The 27554-nt window shown below is 58.0% G+C and overlaps 1 protein-coding gene across 2 annotated transcripts in view; it reads right to left on the bottom strand.

The window, feature by feature from the left end:
* The window catches only part of LOC143997833 (mitochondrial potassium channel ATP-binding subunit-like), a 55239-nt gene that overhangs the window by 8210 nt on the left and 19475 nt on the right, over positions 1 to 27554 (bottom strand). The window contains exons 2-11 of one of the 2 annotated variants that reach the window (XM_077493661.1): positions 26708 to 27020; positions 15119 to 15274; positions 14440 to 14534; positions 14265 to 14370; positions 11050 to 11211; positions 10466 to 10551; positions 2945 to 3042; positions 1722 to 1827; positions 1597 to 1630; positions 77 to 207 (exon numbers count right to left, since the gene is read on the bottom strand). In XM_077493661.1, coding sequence (XP_077349787.1) covers positions 77 to 207; positions 1597 to 1630; positions 1722 to 1827; positions 2945 to 3042; positions 10466 to 10551; positions 11050 to 11211; positions 14265 to 14370; positions 14440 to 14534; positions 15119 to 15274; positions 26708 to 27020 — 1287 coding nt within the window. The remainder of the gene's footprint in view (positions 1 to 76; positions 208 to 1596; positions 1631 to 1721; positions 1828 to 2944; positions 3043 to 10465; positions 10552 to 11049; positions 11212 to 14264; positions 14371 to 14439; positions 14535 to 15118; positions 15275 to 26707; positions 27021 to 27554) is intronic. The other variant, XM_077493662.1, reaches the window with a different exon arrangement.

Raw genomic sequence — 27554 nt, 5'->3', positions numbered from 1 at the left:
GAGGGGTCAGGAGAAGACGTGTACTTCAAGGTGTATATGGGGGGGGGTCACAGATGATTTGGGGGGGTCACATTACCTGAAGTAGATGTCTCGGAAATGTATCTCCCCTTTGAATGTCGGTAGTTTAGAGCCTCCTTTAAGGGGGATCTCCGGCTCCAGACACATGAACTCAAAGACACGTCCTCCAGCGCTCAGACCGCGGACCACCTGACACACAGGAGAGACCCCTATGAGACACAGCGGAGTGATCGACGGGGTCTTCAAGAGAAGGAAAACCCATGGAGAATAAACAATATCATAAAACGTTTCTACACCGATCACAGGCCAATCATCACGTCTGTCATTTTCGAGGGGAATTCTCTTCTCTTCCTGTTTATGTGAGATCCATCATCTGGACAGGAAGTGAGGGGACTCTCTGTCCTGGGGACACACAGAAAGGTTCTACTCCTCCTCACTATACTACAGAATGTGGTATTATTGCTGCCTGTGTCCCAACTGGGAGACGCCCCTCAATTCCTGTGGGATTTCCCCTAATTTCTTGAGGGGTTCCCCCCACTCACTGCAGAATTCCCATTCAATTTCTGGGGGAGGGGAGGATTCTCCTAATTTCTGGGGGATTTCCTCTAATTTCTTGAGGGTTACCACCAATTCATGTGGAATTTCCAGTCATTTCCTGTCAGATTTCCCCCCCCCCATCCATTCCTGAAGGATTTACCCTCATTTCTCAGGGGTTCTCCCCATTTTCTACAGGATTTCCCCTCAATTCCTGTGGGATTTCCCCCCAATCCAGTCCTGAGGGGTTCCCCCAATTCCTGTAGGATTTCCCCTCATATGGTGGGGAGCTTCCCTAATTTCTTGTCATATTTACTAATTCCTGGGGGATTTACCCTAATTTCTTGAGATTTTCACTAATTTTCTGGGGGATTCCCTTTATTTCTTGTGGGATTTCCTCTAATGTGGGGGGGGGGGTTCCCCTCATTTCCTGCAGGATTTCCCTTTTCTTCCAAGGGGATTCCCCCATTTCCTGTGGAACTTCCCCACATATTTCTTTGGGGGGGGGGGGCTGGGTGTTTACCCTCATTTCCTGTGTGATTTCCCATAATTACTTGGGAACTTACTCTACTTTCTTGGGATTTCCCCTCACTTCCTGTGGGATTTCTCCTGATATTTTTAGGGCTCCCCCCCATTTTTTGTAGGATTTCCCCTCACTGTGGTATTGTAACTCATATTCTTTGGGGTTCCATTAATTCCGAGAGGGTTCATCTCATTTCCTATGGAAATTCCCCAAATTCCTGGATCCCCCTCATTTTTTGAGGGATTGCCCCTAATTCCTTGGGGGTTTCATCTCAGTTCCTGTGAGATTTCCCCAAATTCTTGGGGGATTTTCCCTAATTTCCTGTGGAAATTTCCCAGGGGATCGCCCTCATCTTCTGGGAATTTCCCCTCATTTCCTCGGGGGTTGCCCCCACATTATCTGGGGATTTCCCTTTACTTCCTGTACGATTCTCAAACGAGACAGGACTGAAGAAAAACCTTCTGACTGGAGTTGGACTTCAATGATCCCAACAATCACTTCCACTATCTGGCTTCACTCACCTGGCCGAACAGAACCGACATGTTGGCCATGGACCTGAGGGAGAGGAAAGGGAGAATCAGGGGGGGAATGTTCTACAAATATGACCCCCTCCCCCCCCCCCCCACTTCCCGGACGGAGAACTGACCTCTGCACAGTCTGAGATGCCACCAGGAAGGACATGAGATCACCGGCTGAGAGCTCGTTCCCGGCCATCAGAGACCCGCCGGCAAAGATGGTTCCCAGGACAATACCTGCAGAGAAAACACAGAGGTTCTGTACCGGGAACCCAACACGGGGTATACACAACAGAGCAAACCTCACATACAACCTCACACGGGAAATACACACCCCACATACAACCTCACACGGGGTATAAACACCCCACATACAACCTCACACGGGGTATACACACCCCACATCCAACCTTACACGGGGTATACACACCCCACATCCAACCTCACACGGGATATACACACCCCACATCCAACCTCACACGGGATATACACACCCCACATCCAACCTTACACGAGGTATACACACCCCACATACATCACACGGGGTATACACACCCATCATCCAACCTCACATGGGATATACACACCCCACATCCAACCTCACATGGGATATACACACCCCACATCCAACCTCACACGGGGTATACACACCCCACATCCAACCTCACACGGGGTATACACACCCCACATCCAACCTTACACGAGGTATACACACCCCACATCCAACCTCACACGGGATATACACACCCCACATCCAACCTCACACGGGATATACACACCCCACATCCAACCTCACACGGGATATACACACCCCACATCCAACCTTACACGAAGTATACACACCCCACATCCAACCTTACACGGGATATACACACCCCACATCCAACCTCACACGGGATATACACACCCCACATCCAACCTCACACGGGATATACACACCCCACATCCAACCTCACACGGGATATACACACCCCACATCCAACCTCACACGGGATATACACACCCCACATCCAACCTCACACGGGGTATACACACCCCACATCCAACCTCACACGGGATATACACACCCCACATCCAACCTTACACGAGGTATACACACCCCACATACATCACACGGGGTATACACACCCCACATCCAACCTCACTCGGGATATACACACCCCACATACAACCTCACACGGGGTATACACACCCCACATACAACCTCACACGGGATATACACACCCCACATACAACCTCACACGGGGTATACACACCCCACATACATTACACAGGGTATACAGAGCACACCCCACACAGAGTATATACTATATATATATGGAGACAGAGAGGAAAACGCTGGCGTATTATTTACAGTTGAGGGCGACGTTGGAGAGTCCCTGGAAAAATGCGATCCCGATCCCCAGAACTTCATTCATCCGGGCCGACCGATCCACTTCCATGGAGTACAACCTGGGGACAAGATTTCACTTTACATTCCAGAGAGATCACACACAGTATACGGAGCTATTCAATCAGAAAAGGAGGATATACTCTCTGTGCCACATCCCTGGACTTGATGCATGGAAACGATCACAATAAGAAGGGTGTGGGACTTTTAGGGCACAACATATTTTGGTCCAATCAAATTTATTCAAAATTGATAAGATTCAGACAAGTGCAATTCATATAACAATAGATTACAATAAAATACAATTGTATATAAAACCAGTCGATTTCAATACTGTAGAAATGCACATGATAGTCTGTACAGCTTGACGTGTTTCTTGGACAAAGTCCTCTTCATCAGGACAGACTTTCTATACATGCCAGCTAGATAGAGGAACATACTATTAAGTATTCATATCACAATACAATACAATTTCAATTTAATTGTTTAATACTCTACATAAAAAATTATCCCCATGGGGGGTGCAAAGAATAGGGGAGGTGGAGAGGTGACCCCAGGTCATGCTGTGGATTAGCAATATACACCCGAATTTGGAAGGCTTGTTAATAACACACCTGTGGGCTGGCTTCATAATCCTCCCAGGAGGCCTGGTCTAGGAGGTCGGGAGGGTCCCAGGTGGAGACGGCTCCACCCTACAGACAGGGGGGGGCCTGGTCTAGGAGGGCGGGAGGGTCCCAGGTGAAGACGGCTCCACCCTACAGACAGGAGGCCTGGTCTAGGAGGGCAGGAGGGTCCCAGGTGAAGACGGCTCCACCCTACAGGCGGGAGGCCTGGTCTAGGAGGTCGGGAGGGTCCCAGGTGGAGACGGCTCCACCCTACAGGCGGGAGGCCTGGTCTAGGAGGTCGGGAGGGTCCCAGGTGGAGACGGCTCCACCCTACAGGCAGGAGGCCTGGTCTAGGGGGTCAGGAGGGTCCCAGGTGGAGACGACTCCACCCTACAGACGGGAGGCCTGGTCTAGGAGGTCGGGAGGGTCCCAGGTGGAGACGGCTCCACCCTACAGACAGGAGGCCTGGTCTAGGGGGTCAGGAGGGTCCCAGGTGGAGACGACTCCACCCTACAGATGGGACGCCTGGTCTAGGAGGTCGGGAGGGTCCCAGGTGGAGACGGCTCCACCCTACAGACAGGAGGCCTGGTCTAGGAGGTAAGGAGGGTCCCAGGTGGAGACGACTCCACCCTACAGACGGGAGGCCTGGTCTAGGAGGTCGGGAGGGTCCCAGGTGGAGACGGCTCCACCCTACAGACAGGAGGCCTGGTCTAGGAGGGCAGGAGGGCAGGAGGGCGGGAGGGCGGGAGGGTCCCAGGTGGACACGTCTCCACAGACGGGAGGCCTGGTCTAGGGGGTCGGGAGAGTCCCAGGTGAAGACGGATCCTCCCTACAGACGGGAGGCCTGGTCTAGGGGGTCGGGAGGGTCCCAGCTGGACACGGCTCCTCCCTACAGACGGGAGGCCTGGTCTAGGAGGTCGGGAGGATCCCAGGTGGAGACGGCTCCACCCAACAGACAGGAGGCCTGGTCTAGGAGGGTGGGAGGGTCCCAGGTGGAGACGGCTCCACCCTACAGACAGGGGGGGCCTGGTCTAGGGGATCAGGAGGGTCCCAGGTGGAGACGACTCCACCCTACAGACGGGAGGCCTGGTCTAGGGGTCGGGAGGGTCCCAGGTGGAGACGGCTCCACCCTACAGACAGGAGGCCTGGTCTAGGAGGTCGGGAGGGTCCCAGGTGGAGACGGCTCCACCCTACAGACAGGGGGGGCCTGGTCTAGGGGATCAGGAGGGTCCCAGGTGGAGACGACTCCACCCTACAAACGGGAGGCCTGGTCTAGGAGGTCGGAAGGGTCCCAGGTGGAGACGGCTCCACCCTACAGACAGGAGGCCTGGTCTAGGGGGTCAGGAGGGTCCCAAGTGGAGACGACTCCACCCTACAGACGGGAGGCCTGGTCTAGGAGGTCGGGAGGGTCCCAGGTGGAGACGGCTCCACCCTACAGACGGGAGGCCTGGTCTAGGAGGTCAGGAGGGTCCCAGGTGGAGACGACTCCACCCTACAGACGGGAGGCCTGGTCTAGGAGGTCGGGAGGGTCCCAGGTGGAGACGGCTCCACCCTACAGACAGGAGGCCTGGTCTAGGGGGTCAGGAGGGTCCCAGGTGGAGACGACTCCACCCTACAGATGGGAGGCCTGGTCTAGGAGGTCGGGAGGGTCCCAGGTGGAGACGGCTCCACCCCGACAGACAAGGGGCCTGGTCTAGGGGGTCAGGAGGGTCCCAGGTGGAGACGGCTCCACCCGACAGACGGGAGGCCTAGTCTAGGGGGTCAGGAGGGTCCCAGGTGGAGACGGCTCCACCCTACAGACAGGAGGCCTGGTCTAGGGGGTCGGCAGGGTCCCAGGTGGAGACGGCTCCACCCTACAGGCAGGAGGCCTGGTCTAGGAGGTCGGGAGGGTCCCAGGTGGAGACGGCTCCACCCTACAGGCGGGAGGCCTGGTCTAGGAGGTCGGGAGGGTCCCAGGTGGAGACGGCTCCACCCGACAGACGGGGGGCCTGGTCTAGGGGGTCAGGAGGGTCCCAGGTGGAGACGACTCCACCCTACAGACGGGAGGCCTGGTCTAGGAGGTCGGGAGGGTCCCAGGTGGAGACGGCTCCACCCTACAGGCGGGAGGCCTAGTCTAGGGGGTCAGGAGGGTCCCAGGTGGAGACGGCTCCACCCTACAGACAGGAGGCCTGGTCTAGGGGGTCAGGAGGGTCCCAGGTGGAGGCGACTCCACCCTACAGACGGGAGGCCTGGGCTAGGGGGTCAGGAGGGTCCAAGGTGGAGACGGCTCCACCCTACAGACGGGAGGCCTGGTCTAGGAGGGTGGGAGGGTCCCAGGTGGAGACGGCTCCACCCTACAGACGGAAGGCCTGGTCTAGGGGTCGGGAGGGTCCCAGGTGGAGACTGCTCCACCCTACAGACGGGAGGCCTGGTCTAGGAGGTCGGGAGGGTCCCAGGTGGAGACGTCTCCACCCTACAGACAGGAGGCCTGGTCTAGGAGGGTGGGAGGGTCCCAGGTGGAGACGGCTCCACCCTACAGACGGGAGGCCTGGTCTAGGAGGGTGGGAGGGTCCCAGGTGGAGACGGCTCCACCCTACAGACGGGAGGCCTGGTCTAGGAGGGTGGGAGGGTCCCAGGTGGAGACGGCTCCACCCTACAGACGGGAGGCCTGGTCTAGGAGGGCGGGAGGGTCCCAGGTGGAGACGGCTCCACCCTACAGACGGGAGGCCTGGTCTAGGAGGGCGGGAGGGTCCCAGGTGGAGACGGCTCCACCCTACAGGCGGGAGGCCTAGTCTAGGGGGTCAGGAGGGTCCCAGGTGGAGACGGCTCCACCCTACAGACAGGAGGCCTGGTCTAGGGGGTCGGGAGGGTCCCAGGTGGAGACGGCTCCACCCTACAGACAGGAGGCCTGGTCTAGGGGGTCAGGAGGGTCCAAGGTGGAGACGGCTCCACCCTACAGACGGGAGGCCTGGTCTAGGAGGGTGGGAGGGTCCCAGGTGGAGACGGCTCCACCCTACAGACGGAAGGCCTGGTCTAGGAGGTCGGGAGGGTCCCAGGTGGAGACGGCTCCACCCTACAGGCGGGAGGCCTAGTCTAGGGGGTCAGGAGGGTCCCAGGTGGAGACGGCTCCACCCTACAGACAGGAGGCCTGGTCTAGGGGGTCGGGAGGGTCCCAGGTGGAGACGGCTCCACCCTACAGACAGGAGGCCTGGTCTAGGGGGTCAGGAGGGTCCCAGGTGGAGACGACTCCACCCTACAGACGGGAGGCCTGGTCTAGGGGGTCAGGAGGGTCCAAGGTGGAGACGGCTCCACCCTACAGACGGGAGGCCTGGTCTAGGAGGGTGGGAGGGTCCCAGGTGGAGACGGCTCCACCCTACAGACGGAAGGCCTGGTCTAGGGGTCGGGAGGGTCCCAGGTGGAGACTGCTCCACCCTACAGACGGGAGGCCTGGTCTAGGAGGTCGGGAGGGTCCCAGGTGGAGACGGCTCCACCCTACAGACAGGAGGCCTGGTCTAGGAGGGTGGGAGGGTCCCAGGTGGAGACGGCTCCACCCTACAGACGGGAGGCCTGGTCTAGGAGGGCGGAAGGGTCCCAGGTGGAGACGGCTCCACCCTACAGACGGGAGGCCTGGTCTAGGGGTCGGGAGGGTCCCAGGTGGAGACGGCTCCACCCTACAGACAGGAGGCCTGGTCTAGGGGGTCGGCAGGGTCCCAGGTGGAGACGGCTCCACCCTACAGGCAGGAGGCCTGGTCTAGGAGGTCGGGAGGGTCCCAGGTGGAGACGGCTCCACCCTACAGGCGGGAGGCCTGGTCTAGGAGGTCGGGAGGGTCCCAGGTGGAGACGGCTCCACCCGACAGACGGGGGGCCTGGTCTAGGGGGTCAGGAGGGTCCCAGGTGGAGACGACTCCACCCTACAGACGGGAGGCCTGGTCTAGGAGGTCGGGAGGGTCCCAGGTGGAGACGGCTCCACCCTACAGGCGGGAGGCCTAGTCTAGGGGGTCAGGAGGGTCCCAGGTGGAGACGGCTCCACCCTACAGACAGGAGGCCTGGTCTAGGGGGTCAGGAGGGTCCCAGGTGGAGACGACTCCACCCTACAGACGGGAGGCCTGGTCTAGGGGGTCAGGAGGGTCCAAGGTGGAGACGGCTCCACCCTACAGACGGGAGGCCTGGTCTAGGAGGGTGGGAGGGTCCCAGGTGGAGACGGCTCCACCCTACAGACGGAAGGCCTGGTCTAGGGGTCGGGAGGGTCCCAGGTGGAGACTGCTCCACCCTACAGACGGGAGGCCTGGTCTAGGAGGTCGGGAGGGTCCCAGGTGGAGACGTCTCCACCCTACAGACAGGAGGCCTGGTCTAGGAGGGTGGGAGGGTCCCAGGTGGAGACGGCTCCACCCTACAGACGGGAGGCCTGGTCTAGGAGGGTGGGAGGGTCCCAGGTGGAGACGGCTCCACCCTACAGACGGGAGGCCTGGTCTAGGAGGGTGGGAGGGTCCCAGGTGGAGACGGCTCCACCCTACAGACGGGAGGCCTGGTCTAGGAGGGCGGAAGGGTCCCAGGTGGAGACGGCTCCACCCTACAGACGGGAGGCCTGGTCTAGGAGGGCGGGAGGGTCCCAGGTGGAGACGGCTCCACCCTACAGACGGGAGGCCTGGTCTAGGGGTCGGGAGGGTCCCAGGTGGAGACGGCTCCACCCTACAGACGGGAGGCCTGGTCTAGGGGTCGGGAGGGTCCCAGGTGGAGACGGCTCCACCCTACAGACAGGGGGGGCCTGGTCTAGGGGATCAGGAGGGTCCCAGGTGGAGACGACTCCATCCTACAGACGGGAGGCCTGGTCTAGGAGGTCGGGAGGGTCCCAGGTGGAGACGGCTCCACCCTACAGACGGGAGGCCTGGTCTAGGAGGTCAGGAGGGTCCCAGGTGGAGACGACTCCACCCTACAGACGGGAGGCCTGGTCTAGGAGGTCGGGAGGGTCCCAAGTGGAGACGGCTCCACCCTACAGACAGGAGGCCTGGTCTAGGGGGTCAGGAGGGTCCCAGGTGGAGACGACTCCACCCTACAGACGGGAGGCCTGGTCTAGGAGGTCGGGAGGGTCCCAGGTGGAGACGGCTCCACCCTACAGACAGGAGGCCTGGTCTAGGGGGTCAGGAGGGTCCCAGGTGGAGACGACTCCACCCTACAGACGGGAGGCCTGGTCTAGGAGGTCGGGAGGGTCCCAGGTGAAGACGGCTCCACCATACAGGCAGGAGGCCTGGTCTAGGAGGGCGGGAGGGTCCCAGGTAGGGACGGCTCCACCCTACAGACGGGGGGCCTGGTCTAAGGGGGTCGGGAGGGTCCCAGGTGGAGATGACTCCAGAAGAAAGACAGGAGGTCTCTAGGAGTCTAAGGTTGCAGGTGGCAGTCTGAACATGTGTGTCTGCAGGGGGCAGATGTGGCCCACGATCGAGCAGCACGAAGTTGAGCAGATAAACAGTAAGCAAGGAGGCTGAATTGTGTATACAGTGATGGTGGAACCCCCTGCGAGGGAAGATTACTGCTTCAACTTTCTTTTCTGTTCCTTTAATAAAAGCGGGCTGCCATTACAAAGAGTCTGGTGTGGCACGTTTTCTGGAAAAATGCGCCACTTGAACCCAATCACCCCGATATCTTACAATTGGTGGAGGATGCGGGCAGAGATGGCGCTATTTTTTACACGGTTCTTAAAAAATAAAAAAAGGTGTCACTTTTATTCCTATTACAAGGAATGTAAATATCCTTTGTAATAGAAAAAAAGCATGACAGGTCCTCTTATATATGAGATCCGGGGGGTCAGAGAGACCTCAAATCTCATATTTACACTAAAATGCAATAATAAAAAAATAAAATAAAAAATAAATAAAAAAAAAGTTAAAATAAAACGTTGCTTTAAGAGTGGGGGGAATCTTCCTCTCACTCGGCATCCAGCCTGTCAGGGGAAAGGACGCGATCGTCTGGCTGCTTCCGATGGAGGCGACCGCAACGTGGTGGGGGGCCCCCTGATAAAAGTGATCTTGTGGTGAATCCGCCACAGAGACCACTTATCTGAAAGCGGACCGCCTGCCGTTGAAGAGGATATCGGGGGTTACGGTAGCGTTCTTCTGCCATAACAATACTATTCCCCTTCAAACAGCCGCCGTATGACAATAAAAAGCCTTCTGTGTGCAGCCCCCCCCATACTTACCCGAGCCCCCCCACCACTAATTCTTACCTGCCCCCCCCCCCTCTATCCAGTGATGTTGCCCGAGAGCCTCAAAGTCCAGGGACTCTCCTTCTTCATTGGTTGAGACAGCAGTGGATGCCATTGGCTCCCGCTGCTTTCAATCAAAGTCAGTGAGCCAATGAGGAGAGGGGGGTGCGGGGCCGTGCACACACCCAGAGCAGCGACTCAGCTTGGGTGTCCCCATATAAAGATGGTTACTATGGGGACACTCGGCAGGAGTGAGGGGCCTGAGAAGAGGAAGATCGGCAGTGGTTACAAATCCTGTGACTGGTGACTTGTATATTGGGGCACTTACCTGTCCGGGGATCCCGCGGGGTCCTCACCCGAGCCGCATGCGCAAATCACGCTGCACTTTGTGAATGGGGCGGCTGCGGTGGGAAGGAGGTGGGGACAAACTGGTCAGAACCGGGTACCCCGGGGGGGGGAGGTAGATAAGCAGAGCCTCCCCCTTTGGGTGGAGCTCCACTTTAATTAAATTCACATAATGCAATCTGATTGTAAAATCTCCAAACAACTCAATTTCCATTCAGTAAAAACCGACCCAACTCCGTCCGTATCTGTCCTGACCAATCACATTACCCTACATTCTCTAATCTGGAACGTGACAATGAGAGCCGGAATGTGATTGGATGATAGAGAACTCAGACTAAATATAAAGAGAACACTCACTCCACCTCTCTGTCTTCCATAGCGAACGCTCTGACCGTCCGTACGTTCCCCAGAGCCTCGTCTGCAACTCCAGTGGCTTTGGCAATCTGAATAAAGGAAAGAGATCACATGACTGGAGAGGAGGAAAGAGATCACATGACTGGAGAGGTGGAAAGAGATCACATGACTGGAGAGGAGGAAAGAGATCACATGACTGGAGAGGAGGAAAGAGATCACATGACTGGAGAGGAAAGAGATCACATGACTGGAGAGGAGGAAAGAGATCACATGACTGGAGAGGAGGAAAGAGATCACATGACTGGAGAGGAAAGAGATCACATGACTGGAGAGGAGGAAAGAGATCACATGACTGGAGAGGAGGAAAGAGATCACATGACTGGAGAGGAGGAAAGAGATCACATGACTGGAGAGGAGGAAAGAGATCACATGACTGGAGAGGAGGAAAGAGATCACATGACTGGAGAGGAAAGAGATCACATGACTGGAGGGGTGGAGAGGAGGAAAGATCACATGACTGGAGGGATGGAGAGGAACACACAATATGGCGCCCCCACCTGGGGGTACGTAGAATGTGGGGGTCTTACCTGCTCCTGGGCACGGCGGGATAATCTGCGCAGGAAGGAGCCAATCAGGGCCCCGGCCCCCACCAACACGGGCATCACTACCACCAGCAGGCCGGTCAGCTTGGGAGAGATGTAATAGAGGGACACAAAGCAGCCCAAGGTCTGAGTGCTGTTCCTGAGACCCTGCGGAGAATTACAGGACGGGTCACCCCAAAAATGACAAGACCCCCCAACAGTCACCCCCAATGTATGATAAAATCCTCAACAAGAAGAATCCCATGGAGGACAGTCTACACACTGCCAATATTTCTAAAGAGGGCCGTCCTTGAACTACAGACCCCGCCCCCAATCCTACCTGTACAGGTGCCACCAGCCCCATACAAACCCAACAGAATACAGACCCCACCCCCGACCCTTCTACCTGTACAGGTGCCACCTGCCCCATACAAACCCAACAGAATACAGACCTCACCCCGACCCTTCTACCTGTACAGGTGCCACCTGCCCCATACAAACCCAACAGAATACAGACCCCACCCGACCCTTCTACCTGTGCAGGTGCCACCTGCCCCATACAAACCCAACAGAATACAGACCTCACCCCGACCCTTCTACCTGTACAGGTGCCACCAGCCCAATACAAACCCAACAGAATACAGACCCCACCCCCGACCCTTCTACCTGTGCAGGTGCCACCTGCCCCATACAAACCCAACAGAATACAGACCTCACCCCGACCCTTCTACCTGTACAGGTGCCACCAGCCCAATACAAACCCAACAGAATACAGACCCCACCCCCGACCCTTCTACCTGTGCAGGTGCCACCTGCCCCATACAAACCCAACAGAATACAGACCTCACCCCGACCCTTCTACCTGTACAGGTGCCACCAGCCCAATACAAACCCAACAGAATACAGACCCCACCCCCGACCCTTCTACCTGTACAGGTGCCACCAGCCCCATACAAACCCAACAGAATACAGACCCCGCCCCCAACCCTTCTACCTGTACAGGTGCCACCAGCCCCATACAAACCCAACAGAATACAGACCCCGCCCCCAACCCTTCTATCTGTACAGGTGCCACCAGCACCATACAAACCCAACAGAATACAGACCCCACCCCCAACCCTTCTACCTGTACAGGTGCCACCTGCCCCATACAAACCCAACAGAATACAGACCCCACCCCCAACCCTTCTACCTGTACAGGTGCCACCAGCCTCATACAAACCCAACAGAATACAGAACCCACCCCCGACCCTTCTACCTGTACAGGTGCCACCTGCCCCATACAAACCCAACAGAATACAGACCCCACCCCCGCCCCTTCTACCTGTACAGGTGCCACCAGCCTCATACAAACCCAACAGAATACAGACCCCGCCCCCAACCCTTCTATCTGTACAGGTGCCACCAGCCCCATACAAACCCAACAGAATACAGACCCCACCCCCAACCCTTCTACCTGTACAGGTGCCACCAGCCTCATACAAACCCAACAGAATACAGAACCCACCCCCGACCCTTCTACCTGTACAGGTGCCACCTGCCCCATACAAACCCAACAGAATACAGACCCCGCCCCCAACCCTTCTACCTGTACAGGTGCCACCAGCCCCATACAAACCCAACAGAATACAGACCCCGCCCCCAACCCTTCTATCTGTACAGGTGCCACCAGCCCCATACAAACCCAACAGAATACAGACCCCACCCCCAACCCTTCTACCTGTACAGGTGCCACCTGCCCCATACAAACCCAACAGAATACAGACCCCACCCCTTCTACCTGTACAGGTGCCACCAGCCCCATACAAACCCAACAGAATACAGACCCCGCCCCCAACCCTTCTACCTGTACAGGTGCCACCAGCCCCATACAAACCCAACAGAATACAGACCCCGCCCCCAACCCTTCTATCTGTACAGGTGCCACCAGCCCCATACAAACCCAACAGAATACAGACCCCACCCCCAACCCTTCTACCTGTACAGGTGCCACCAACCCCATAAAAACCCAACAGAATACAGACCCCACCCCCGCCCCTTCTACCTGTACAGGTGCCACCAGCCCAATACAAACCCAACAGAATACAGACCCCACCCCCGACCCTTCTACCTGTACAGGTGCCACCTGCCCCATACAAACCCAACAGAATACAGAACCCACCCCCAACCCTTCTACCTGTACAGGTGCCACCTGCCCCATACAAACCCAACAGAATACAGACCCCACCCCGACCCTTCTACCTGTACAGGTGCCACCAGCCCCATACAAACCCAACAGAATACAGACCCCACCCCCGCCCCTTCTACCTGTACAGGTGCCACCAGCCCAATACAAACCCAACAGAATACAGACCCCACCCCCGACCCTTCTACCTGTACAGGTGCCACCTGCCCCATACAAACCCAACAGAATACAGAACCCACCCCCAACCCTTCTACCTGTACAGGTGCCACCTGCCCCATACAAACCCAACAGAATACAGACCCCACCCCGACCCTTCTACCTGTACAGGTGCCACCAGCCCCATACAAACCCAACAGAATACAGACCCCACCCCTGACCCTTCTACCTGTACAGGTGCCACCAGCCCCATACAAACCCAACAGAATACAGACCCCGCCCCCAACCCTTCTACCTGTACAGGTGCCACCAGCCCAATACAAACCCAACAGAATACAGACCCCACCCCTTCTACCTGTACAGGTGCCACCAGCCCCATACAAACCCAACAGAATACAGACCCCACCCCCGCCCCTTCTACCTGTACAGGTGCCACCAGCCCCATACAAACCCAACAGAATACAGACCCCCACCCCGACCCTTCTACCTGTACAGGTGGCACCTGCCCCATACAAACCCAACAGAATACAGACCCCACCCCCGACCTTTCTACCTGTACAGCTGCCACCAGCCCCATACAAACCCAACAGAATACAGACCCCACCCCTTCTACCTGTACAGGTGCCACCAGCCCCATACAAACCCAACAGAATACAGACCCCACCCCCGCCCCTTCTACCTGTACAGGTGCCACCAGCCCCATACAAACCCAACAGAATACAGACCCCGCCCCCAACCCTTCTACCTGTACAGGTGCCACCAGCCCCATACAAACCCAACAGAATACAGACCCCACCCCCGACCTTTCTACCTGTACAGCTGCCACCAGCCCCATCTTGGTAGGTCAGAGGCAGACGGGGGACCCCTATAATACACTCACCTGAGAAATGACCTGCTTGAAGGAGGACTTGAACTCCTGGACGTCGGAGGTGAGGCGGTTCACCAAGAGCCCGGTCTTCTGCGTATCGAAGAACGCCATGTCCTGCCTATCACAGAGGAAATAAATGAGATGACAGGCGCCGCGGGAAGGTAAGTGATGATTCCCGGACACTTACCTCAGCAGAGACGTAAACAAGGCTTTCCTCATCCCACCGGCCACTCGCTCCCCGACCCGCGAGAGAAGAACGATGTACCCGCTGGTCAGTGCGCCCTGACAGAGGAACAGACAGTGATAGAGACCACACAACCATCATACATGGGGCACTGCCTGACCTGAGAGTGTCAGCAGAGGGAGCCATCTTCTTCTATAGGGGTATGAGGACCAAATGATGGGGGGGGGGGGGGGGGTGGAACAAAAATGATGGGGGGTATGGTGGAACAGAAATGATGGGGGTACGGTGGTTGTAGGTGGGGGGTACGATGAGGGGTAGGTGGGGGGTATGGTGGGGGTAGGTGGAACCACTCCTAAACCTTGTGGACGGCCTTCCCAGAAGAGGTGAAGCTCTTATAGCTGCAAAGGGCCAACTCAATATTGACCCCTCCGGACTAAGACGTCATTACATTTCATGTGTCCCAATACTTCTGGTAATATAGTGCTGGTTGTACCCCAATGAAAAGTCAGCCTGTTGCTATGGAAACCCCAAATCCCTCCATCAGTGCCGGACCTCACAAACGCTCTTCTGGAAGAACGGCCCCCCTATGGGGATCTATGGGGAAGAGTTGGACAGAAGTAACACTACCTAGGGAAGGCATGCTGCCCCTCCCCTTTTCATGGAGGCTCCGCCCATCACTCACCTGAGCAGCGTACAGGGCGAGTAGTTTGAAGGCGGGGCCCCGCACCTCCTGCAGGTAGTTCCCAGCATGCTCCCGGGTGTAGCGGGACACGACATTCACCAACTCCCCGAGGATGAGCGGGATCTGAATGTTCAGCAGAGCGGCAGCCAACGCCAACTGAGGAGACAGAACACTGTGATGTCATCATATCGCCCACAGTGAGCGCGGCGCTGTGCTCATATCGCATCATTATCTGCCCACTGATATCCCTCCTGACACCATTCCTAGAGCTCCACCTACTGGCCAAGTCTGAGAAGACAGCAAGATTCACCCCAGACCTACACTGTGCTGTACACTACACCCCCCATACACTGTGCTGTACACTACATCCCCCCCATACACTGTGCTGTACACTACACCCCCCATACACTGTGCTGTACACTACACCCCACCCCATACACTGTGCTGTACACTACACCCCCCATACACTGTGCTGTACACTACACCCCCCATACACTGTGCTGTACACTACACCCCCCATACACTGTGCTGTACACTACACCCCCCATACACTGTGCTGTACACTACACCCTCCATACACTGTGCTGTACACTACACCCCCCATACACTGTGCTGTACACTACACCCCCCATACACTGTGCTGTACACTACACCCACCATACACTGTGCTGTACACTACACCCCCCATACACTGTGCTGTACACTACACCCCCCATACACTGTGCTGTACACTACACCCCCCATACACTGTGCTGTACACTACACCCCCCATACACTGTGCTGTACACTACACCCCCCATACACTGTGCTGTACACTACACCCCCCCATACACTGTGCTGTACACTACACCCCCCCATACACTGTGCTGTACACTACACCCCCCCATACACTGTGCTGTACACTACACCCCCCATACACTGTGCTGTACACTACACCCCCCATACACTGTGCTGTACACTACACCCCCCATACACTGTGCTGTACACTACACCCACCATACACTGTGCTGTACACTACACCCCTCATACACTGTGCTGTACACTACACCCCCCATACACTGTGCTGTACACTACACCCACCATACACTGTGCTGTACACTACACCCCCCATACACTGTGCTGTACACTACACCCTCCATACACTGTGCTGTACACTACACCCCCCATACACTGTGCTGTACACTACACACCCCCATACACTGTGCTGTACACTACACCCCCCATACACTGTGCTGTACACTACACCCCCCCATACACTGTGCTGTACACAGAGAGGGGAAAAGAAGAAGCATTCGATCGGCTGCTGATTATGTGATAAAGAAACGATCGTCTATAATTTTATTGGTCGGTTTATTATAAAAGAGAGAAAAACAACAAAAATATCCAGATAAACATTTCAGAAAAGTTTTGAATTGGAGACATTTTAATGAGGGAAATAATAAGATTTGTAAAATCCTTTTCCTGGAGAACATCACAGGACACAGAGCACCAGAGGAGGGCGAGGGGCACACACTGAAGACGTCATCAACTGCCGCCACTGTGCCCCCCATCAACTGTGCCCCCCCATCAACTGTGCCCCCCATCAACTGTGCCCCCCCATCAACTGCCGCCACTGTGCCCCCCATCAACTGCCGCCACTGTGCCCCCCATCAACTGCCGCCACTGTGCCCCCCATCAACTGCCGCCACTGTGCCCCCCATCAACTGTGCCCCCCATCAACTGTGCCCCCCATCAACTGCCGCCACTGTGCCCCCCATCAACTGCCGCCACTGTGCCCCCCATCAACTGTGCCCCCCATCAACTGTGCCCCCCATCAACTGCCGCCACTGTGCCCCCCATCAACTGCCGCCACTGTGCCCCCCATCAACTGTGCCCCCCCATCAACTGTGCCCCCCCATCAACTGTGCCCCCCATCAACTGCCGCCACTGTGCCCCCATCAACTGTGCCCCCCATCAACTGCCGCCACTGTGCACCCCCCCCATCAACTGCCGCCACTGTGCACCCCCCCATCAACTGCCGCCACTGTGCACCCCCCCCCCATCAACTGCCGCCACTGTGCCCCCCCATCAACTGTGCCCCCCATCAACTGCCGCCACTGTGCCCCCCATCAACTGCCGCCACTGTGCCCCCCCCATCAACTGCCGCCACTGTGCCCCCCATCAACTGTGCCCCCCCATCAACTGCCGCCACTGTGCCCCCCATCAACTGCCGCCACTGTGCCCCCCCCCCATCAACTGCCGCCACTGTGCCCCCCCCCCATCAACTGCCGCCACTGTGCCCCTCATCAACTGCCGCCACTGTGCCCCCCCATAAACTACCGCCACTGTGCCCCCCCCATCAACTGCCGCCACTGTGCCCCCCCATCAACTGCCGCCACTGTGCCCCCCATTAACTGTGCCCCCCATCAACTGCCGCCACTGTGCCCCCCATCAACTGCCGCCACTGTGCCCCCCCATCAACTGCCGCCACTGTGCCCCCCATCAACTGCCGCCACTGTGCACCCCCCCCATCAACTGCCGCCACTGTGCACCCCCCCCCCCCATCAACTGCCGCCACTGTGCCCCCCCATAAACTACCGCCACTGTGCCCCCCCCATCAACTGCCGCCACTGTGCCCCCCCATCAACTGCCGCCACTGTGCCCCCCCATCAACTGCCGCCACTGTGCCCCCCCATCAACTGCCGCCACTGTGCCCCCCCATCAACTGCCGCCACTGTGCCCCCCATCAACTGCCGACACTGTGCCCCCCCATCAACTGCCGACACTGTGCCCCCCATCAACTGCCGACACTGTGCCCCCCATCAACTGCCGACACTGTGCCCCCCATCAACTGTGCCCCCATCAACTGCCGCCACTGTGCCCCCCCCATCAACTGCCGCCACAGTGCCCCCCATCAACTGGCCCCCCCATAAACTGCCGCTAAGTGCCCCCCATCAACTGCCGCCACTGTGCCCCCATCAACTGCCGCCACTGTGCCCCCCTTCAACTGCGCCGCCACTGTGCCCCCCTATCAACTGTCGCCACTGTGCCCCCCATCAACTGCCGCCACTGTGCCCCCCATCAACTGGCCCCCCCATAAACTGCCGCCACTGTGCCCCCCATAAACTGCCGCCACTGTGCCCCCATAAACTCCTGCCACTGTGCCCCCCCATCAACTGCCGCCACTGTGCCCCCCATCAACTGCCGCCACTGTGCCCCCCATCAACTGGCCCCCCCATAAACTGCCGCCAATGTGCCCCCCCATCAACTGCCGCCACTGTGCCCCCCATAAACTGCCGCCACTGTGCCCCCCATCAACTGCCGCCACTGTGCCCCCCCATCAACTGCCGCCACTGTGCCCCCCCATCAACTGCCGCCACTGTGCCCCCCCATCAACTGGCCCCCCCATAAACTGCCGCCACTGTGCCCCCCATAAACTGCCGCCACTGTGCCCCCCATAAACTCCTGCCACTGTGCCCCCCCATCAACTGCCGCCACTGTGCCCCCCATCAACTGCCGCCACTGTGCCCCCCCATCAACTGGCCCCCCCATAAACTGCCGCCAATGTGCCCCCCCATCAACTGCCGCCACTGTGCCCCCCATAAACTGCCGCCACTGTGCCCCCCAATCAACTGCCGCCACTGTGCCCCCCCCATCAACTGCCGCCACTGTGCCCCCCATAAACTGCCGCCACTGTGCCCCCCATAAACTGCCGCCACTGTGCCCCCCCATCAACTGCCGCCACTGTGCCCCCCCATCAACTGCCGCCACTGTGCCCCCCCATCAACTTCCGCCACTGTGCCCCCCCATCAACTGCCGCCACTGTGCCCCCCCATCAACTGCCGCCACTGTGCACCCCCATCAACTGCCGCCACTGTGCCCCCCCATCAACTGCCGCCACTGTGCCCCCCATAAACTGCCGCCACTGTGCCCCCCCATCAACTGCCGCCACTGTGCCCCCCCATCAACTGCCGCCACTGTGCCCCCCATCAACTGCCGCCACTGTGCCCCCCATCAACTGGCCCCCCCATAAACTGCCGCCAATGTGCCCCCCCATCAACTGCCGCCACTGTGCCCCCCATAAACTGCCGCCACTATGCCCCCCCATCAACTGCCGCCACTGTGCCCCCCATCAACTGCCGCCACTGTGCCCCCCATCAACTGCCGCCACTGTGCCCCCCATCAACTGCCGCCACTGTGCCCCCATCAACTGCCGCCACTGTGCACCCCCCCATCAACTGCCGCCACTGTGCACCCCCCCCCCATCAACTGCCGCCACTGTGCCCCTCATCAACTGCCGCCACTGTGCCCCCCCATAAACTACCGCCACTGTGCCCCCCCCATCAACTGCCGCCACTGTGCCCCCCCATCAACTGCCGCCACTGTGCCCCCCCATCAACTGCCGCCACTGTGCCCCCCCCATCAACTGTGCCCCCCATCAACTGCCGCCACTGTGCCCCCCATCAACTGCCGACACTGTGCCCCCATCAACTGCCGACACTGTGCCCCCCATCAACTGTGCCCCCCATCAACTGCCGCCACTGTGCCCCCCCCATCAACTGCCGCCACAGTGCCCCCCATCAACTGCCGCTAAGTGCCCCCCATCAACTGCCGCCACTGTGCCCCCATCAACTGCCGCCACTGTGCCCCCCTTCAACTGCGCCGCCACTGTGCCCCCCATAAACTGCCGCCACTGTGCCCCCCAATCAACTGCCGCCACTGTGCCCCCCCCATCAACTGCCGCCACTGTGCCCCCCATAAACTGCCGCCACTGTGCCCCCCCATCAACTGCCGCCACTGTGCCCCCCATCAACTGCCGCCACTGTGCCCCTCATCAACTGCCGCCACTGTGCCCCCCCATAAACTACCGCCACTGTGCCCCCCCCATCAACTGCCGCCACTGTGCCCCCCCATCAACTGCCGCCACTGTGCCCCCCCCATCAACTGCCGCCACTGTGCCCCCCCCCATCAACTGTGCCCCCCATCAACTGCCGCCACTGTGCCCCCCATCAACTGCCGACACTGTGCCCCCCATCAACTGCCGACACTGTGCCCCCCATCAACTGTGCCCCCCATCAACTGCCGCCACTGTGCCCCCCCCATCAACTGCCGCCACAGTGCCCCCCATCAACTGGCCCCCCCATAAACTGCCGCTAAGTGCCCCCCATCAACTGCCGCCACTGTGCCCCCATCAACTGCCGCCACTGTGCCCCCCTTCAACTGCGCCGCCACTGTGCCCCCCATCAACTGCCGCCACTGTGCCCCCCCATCAACTGGCCCCCCCATAAACTGCCGCCACTGTGCCCCCCATAAACTGCCGCCACTGTGCCCCCCATAAACTCCTGCCACTGTGCCCCCCCATCAACTGCCGCCACTGTGCCCCCCATCAACTGCCGCCACTGTGCCCCCCATCAACTGCCGCCACTGTGCCCCCCATCAACTGGCCCCCCCATAAACTGCCGCCAATGTGCCCCCCCATCAACTGCCGCCACTGTGCCCCCCATAAACTGTCGCCACTGTGCCCCCCATAAACTGCCGCCACTGTGCCCCCCCATCAACTGCCGCCACTGTGCCCCCCCATCAACTGCCGCCACTGTGCCCCCCCATCAACTGCCGCCACTGTGCCCCCCCATCAACTGGCCCCCCCATAAACTGCCGCCACTGTGCCCCCCATAAACTGCCGCCACTGTGCCCCCCATAAACTCCTGCCACTGTGCCCCCCCATCAACTGCCGCCACTGTGCCCCCCATCAACTGCCGCCACTGTGCCCCCCATCAACTGGCCCCCCCATAAACTGCCGCCAATGTGCCCCCCCATCAACTGCCGCCACTGTGCCCCCCATAAACTCCTGCCACTGTGCCCCCCATAAACTGCCGCCACTGTGCCCCCCAATCAACTGCCGCCACTGTGCCCCCCCCATCAACTGCCGCCACTGTGCCCCCCCCATCAACTGCCGCCACTGTGCCCCCCCATCAACTGCCGCCACTGTGCCCCCCCATCAACTGCCGCCACTGTGCCCCCCCATCAACTGCCGCCACTGTGCCCCCCCATCAACTGCCGCCACTGTGCCCCCCCATCAACTGCCGCCACTGTGCACCCCCATCAACTGCCGCCACTGTGCCCCCCCATCAACTGCCGCCACTGTGCCCCCCATAAACTGCCGCCACTGTGCCCCCCAATCAACTGCCGCCACTGTGCCCCCCCCATCAACTGCCGCCACTGTGCCCCCCATAAACTGCCGCCACTGTGCCCCCCCATCAACTGCCGCCACTGTGCCCCCCCATCAACTGCCGCCACTGTGCCCCCCCATCAACTTCCGCCACTGTGCCCCCCCATCAACTGCCGCCACTGTGCCCCCCCATCAACTGCCGCCACTGTGCACCCCCATCAACTGCCGCCACTGTGCACCCCCATCAACTGCCGCCACTGTGCCCCCCCATCAACTGCCGCCACTGTGCCCCCCATAAACTGCCGCCACTCTGCCCCCCCATCAACTGCCGCCACTGTGCCCCCCATCAACTGCCGCCACTGTGCCCCCCATCAACTGGCCCCCCCATAAACTGCCGCCAATGTGCCCCCCCATCAACTTCCGCCACTGTGCCCCCCCATCAACTGCCGCCACTGTGCCCCCCCATCAACTGCCGCCACTGTGCACCCCCATCAACTGCCGCCACTGTGCCCCCCCATCAACTGCCGCCACTGTGCCCCCCATAAACTGCCGCCACTCTGCCCCCCCATCAACTGCCGCCACTGTGCCCCCCATCAACTGCCGCCACTGTGCCCCCCATCAACTGGCCCCCCCATAAACTGCCGCCAATGTGCCCCCCCATCAACTGCCGCCACTGTGCCCCCCATAAACTGCCGCCACTATGCCCCCCCATCAACTGCCGCCACTGTGCCCCCCATCAACTGCCGCCACTGTGCCCCCCATCAACTGCCGCCACTGTGCCCCCCCATCAACTGCCGCCACTGTGCCCCCCCATCAACTGCCGCCACTGTGCCCCCACCATCCCCCACCGTCATACATGGAGGACCTATGACCCCAAGAACACCATCCCCCACCGTCATACATGGAGGTCCTATGACCCCAAGAACACCATCACACCATCCCCCACCATCATACATGGAGGTCCTATGACCCCAAGAACACCATCCCCCACCGTCATACATGGAGGACCTATGACCCCAAGAACACCATCCCCCACCATCATACATGAAGGTCCTATGACCCCAAGAACACCATCCCCCATCGTCATACATGGAGGACCTATGACCCCAAGAACACCATCCCCCACCATCATACATGAAGGTCCTATGACCCCAAGAACACCTTCCCCCACCATCATACATGGAGGTCCTATGACCCCAAGAACACCATCCCCCCCGTCATACATGAAGGTCCTATGACCCCAAGAACACCATCCCCCATCGTCATACATGGAGGACCTATGACCCCAAGAACACCATCCCCCACCATCATACATGAAGGTCCTATGACCCCAAGAACACCTTCCCCCACCATCATACATGGAGGTCCTATGACCCCAAGAACACCATCCCCCACCATCATACATGGAGGACCTATGACCCCAAGAACACCATCCCCCACCGTCATACATGGAGGACCTATGACCCCAAGAACACCATCCCCCACCGTCATACATGGAGGTCCTATGACCCCAAGAACACCTTCCCCCACCATCATACATGGAGGTCCTATGACCCCAAGAACACCATCCCCCCCGTCATACATGGAGGACCTATAACCCCAAGAACACCATCCCCCACCGTCATACATGGAGGACCTATGACCCCAAGAACACCATCCCCCACCGTCATACATGGAGGACCTATGACCCCAAGAACACCATCCCCCACCATCATACATGAAGGTCCTATGACCCCAAGAACACCATCCCCCATCGTCATACATGGAGGACCTATGACCCCAAGAACACCATCCCCCACCGTCATACATGGAGGTCCTATGACCCCAAGAACACCTTCCCCCACCATCATACATGGAGGTCCTATGACCCCAAGAACACCTTCCCCCACCATCATACATGGAGGACCTATGACCCCAAGAACACCATCCCCCCCGTCATACATGGAGGACCTATGACCCCAAGAACACCATCCCCCCCGTCATACATGGAGGACCTATGACCTCAAGAACACCATCCCCCACCGTCATACATGGAGGTCCTATGACCCCAAGAACACCATCACACCATCCCCCACCATCATACATGGAGGTCCTATGACCCCAAGAACACCATCCCCCACCGTCATACATGGAGGACCTATGACCCCAAGAACACCATCCCCCACCATCATACATGAAGGTCCTATGACCCCAAGAACACCATCCCCCGTCGTCATACATGGAGGTCCTATGACCCCGAAAACACCATCCCCACCGTCATACATAGAGGACCTATGACCCCAAGAACCCCACCCCCCACCGTCATACATGGAGGTCCTATGACCCCAAGAACACCATCCCCCACCATCATACATGGAGGTCCTATGACCCCAAGAACACCATCCCCCACCATCATACATGGAGGACCTATGACCCCAAGAACACCATCCCCCACCATCATACATGGAGGTCCTATGACCCCAAGAACACCATCCCCCACCGTCATACATGGAGGACCTATGACCCCAAGAACACCATCCCCCACCGTCATACATGGAGGTCCTATGACCCCAAGAACACCATCCCCCACCGTCATACATGGAGGTCCTATGACCCCAAGAACACCACCCCCCACCTTCATACATGGAGGACCTATGACCCCAAGAACACCATCCCCCACCTTCATACATGGAGGACCTATGACCCCAAGAACACCATCCCCCACCGTCATACATGGAGGACCTATGACCCCAAGAACACCATCCCCCACCGTCATACATGGAGGACCTATGACCCCAAGAACACCATCCCCCACCATCATACATGGAGGTCCTATGACCCCAAGAACTCCATCCCCCACCGTCATACATGGAGGACCTATGACCCCAAGAACACCATCACCCACCATCATACATGGAGGTCCTATGACCCCAAGAACACCATCCCCCACCATCATACATGGAGGTCCTATGACCCCAAGAACACCATCCCCCACCGTCATACATGGAGGACCTATGACCCCAAGCACACCATCCCCCACCGTCATACATGGAGGACCTATGACCCCAAGAACACCATCCCCACCGTCATACATGGAGGACCTATAACCCCAAGAACACCATCCCCCACCGTCATACATGGAGGTCCTATAACCCCAAGAACACCATCCCCCACCTTCATACATGGAGGACCTATGACCCCAAGAACACCATCCCCCACCGTCATACGTGGAGGTCCTATGACCCCAAGAACACCATCCCCCACCGTCATACATGGAGGTCCTATGACCCCAAGAACACCATCCCCCACCGTCATACATGGAGGACCTATGACCCCAAGAACACCATCCCCCACCATCATACATGGAGGACCTATGACCCCAAGAACACCATCCCCCACCGTCATACATGGAGGACCTATGACCCCAAGAACACCATCCGCACCGTCATACATGGAGGACCTATGACCCCAAGAACACCATCCCCACCGTCATACATGGAGGACCTATGACCCCAAGAACACCATCCCCCACCGTCATACATGGAGGTCCTATGACCCCAAGAACACCATCCCCCACCGTCATACATGGAGGTCCTATGACCCCAAGAACACCATCCCCCACCGTCATACATGGAGGAACTATGACCCCAAGAACACCATCCCCCACCATCATACATGGAGGACCTATGACCCCAAGAACACCATCCCCCACCATCATACATGGAGGTCCTATGACCCCAAGAACACCATCCCCCACCGTCATACATGGAGGACCTATGACCCCAAGAACACCATCCCCCACCATCATACATGGAGGACCTATGACCCCAAGAACACCATCCCCCACCGTCATACATGGAGGTCCTATGACCCCAAGAACACCATCCCCCACCGTCATACATGGAGGTCCTATGACCCCAAGAACACCATCCCCCACCGTCATACATGGAGGACCTATGACCCCAAGAACACCATCCCCCACCATCATACATGGAGGACCTATGACCCCAAGAACACCATCCCCCACCGTCATACATGGAGGACCTATGACCCCAAGAACACCATCCGCACCGTCATACATGGAGGACCTATGACCCCAAGAACACCATCCCCACCGTCATACATGGAGGACCTATGACCCCAAGAACACCATCCCCCACCGTCATACATGGAGGTCCTATGACCCCAAGAACACCATCCCCCACCGTCATACATGGAGGTCCTATGACCCCAAGAACACCATCCCCCACCGTCATACATGGAGGTCCTATGACCCCAAGAACACCATCCCCCACCGTCATACATGGAGGACCTATGACCCCAAGAACACCATCCCCACCGTCATACATGGAGGACCTATGACCCCAAGAACACCATCCCCCACCGTCATACATGGAGGACCTATGACCCCAAGAACACCATCCCCACCGTCATATATGGAGGACCTATGACCCCAAGAACACCATCCCCCACCATCATACATGGAGGTCCTATGACCCCAAGAACACCATCCCCCACCGACATACATGGAGGACCTATGACCCCAAGAACACCATCCCCCACCGTCATACATGGAGGTCCTATGACCTCAAGAACACCATCCCCACCGTCATACATGGAGGACCTATGACCCCAAGAACACCATCCCCCACCGTCATACATGGAGGACCTATGACCCTAAGAACACCATCCCCCACCGTTATACATGGAGGACCTATGACCCCAAGAACACCATCCCCCCACCATCATACATGGAGGTCCTATGACCCCAAGAACACCATCCCCCACCGACATACATGGAGGTGGAGACATTATGCTTTGGGGGGTTTTTCTGCTAAAGGGACAGGACAACTTCACGTCATCAAAGTGACGTTGGACAGGGCCATGTACCATCAAATCTTGGGTGAGAACCTCCTTCCCTCAGCCGGGGCACTGAAGACGGGTCATGGACGGGTCTTCCAACATGACAATGACCCAAAACACACGGCCAAGGCAACAAAGGAGTGGCTCAAGAAGAAGCACATGAAGGTCCTGGAGTGGCCTAGCCAGTCTCCAGACCTTAATCTCATAGAAAATCTGTGGAGGGAGCTGAAGGTTGGAGTCACCAAATGTCATCCTGGAAACCTTCATGACTTGGAGAGGATCTGCAAAGAGGACAAAATCCCTCCTGAGATGTGCGAACCTGGAGGCCAACTCCAAGAAACCTCTGTGATCACCGACAACTATGAAGTCATGTTCTGTGAAGGGTTCACATACTTATTCCACTCATTAAAATGCAAATTTATAACTTTTATGAAATTAGTTTTTCTGGATATTTTTATTTTTCTCTCTGTTATAATAAACCGACCAATAAAATTAGACGATCTCACTGTCCTCAGAACTCGCACTCCATACATCCCACCTGTAGGGGGAGGGGAGGAGTGTCACCCGGGTGCATTAGGAAGGTGGGAGGAGTCACTTACAATGACAGCGGATAGGAGGGCCAGCATTTGTGGGCGGAGCAGTCTCCAGAACTCGGTCCAGTTGAATTCAGGTTCAGGTCGGGAGACTTCCAGGACGTCTGGCGTGTGATTGGTCACCTCCAGCTGGCAGAGGACGCCCCGCCCCCCCACACAGACCACTGCCGGTCCCAGCAACAGGCCCAACACCCGCCCCTTACATAGGGGCTTCCTGGCAGAGGAAAGGGCGGAGCCACGGGCCACATTGCGGAGGCGGGCATAGAACTGAAGGGGCGGGGACAGTGGAGAGGGCGGAGCTCTGGAGACACGGAGGAGTCTGCAAGAGAGAAAACAAGAAATCAATGCGGAAGAACCCCGACCATTACATCTATGGAGGAATCTGAGGATGGAGATGACCAGAGGAGACACAGAATATAAAGGAGAACCCCGACATTACATCTATGAGGAATCTGAGGATGGAGATGACCAGAGGACACACAGACTATAAAGGAGAACCCCGACATTACATCTATGGGGGAATCTGAGGATGGGGATGACCAGAGGACACACAGACTATAAAGGAGAACCCCGACATTACATCTATGAGGGAATCTGAGGATGGGGATGACCAGAGGACAGACTATAAAGGAGAACCCCGACATTACATCTATGAGGGAATCTGAGGATGGGGATGACCAGAGGACAGACTATAAAGGAGAACCCCGACATTACATCTATGAGGGAATCTGAGGATGGAGATGACCAGAGGACAGACTATAAAGGAGAACCCCGACATTACATCTATGAGGGAATCTGAGGATGGGGATGACCAGAGGACAGACTATAAAGGAGAACCCCGACATTACATCTA

This window comes from Lithobates pipiens, unplaced genomic scaffold (assembly GCF_037356315.1).
Source record: "Lithobates pipiens isolate NorthernLeopardFrog02 unplaced genomic scaffold, aLitPip1_a1.2 Scaffold_19, whole genome shotgun sequence".
Lineage (NCBI taxonomy): Eukaryota > Metazoa > Chordata > Amphibia > Anura > Ranidae > Lithobates > Lithobates pipiens.
Note: the sequence above shows the minus strand (reverse complement) of the source record. Positions and strands in the feature narration are given on the sequence as shown.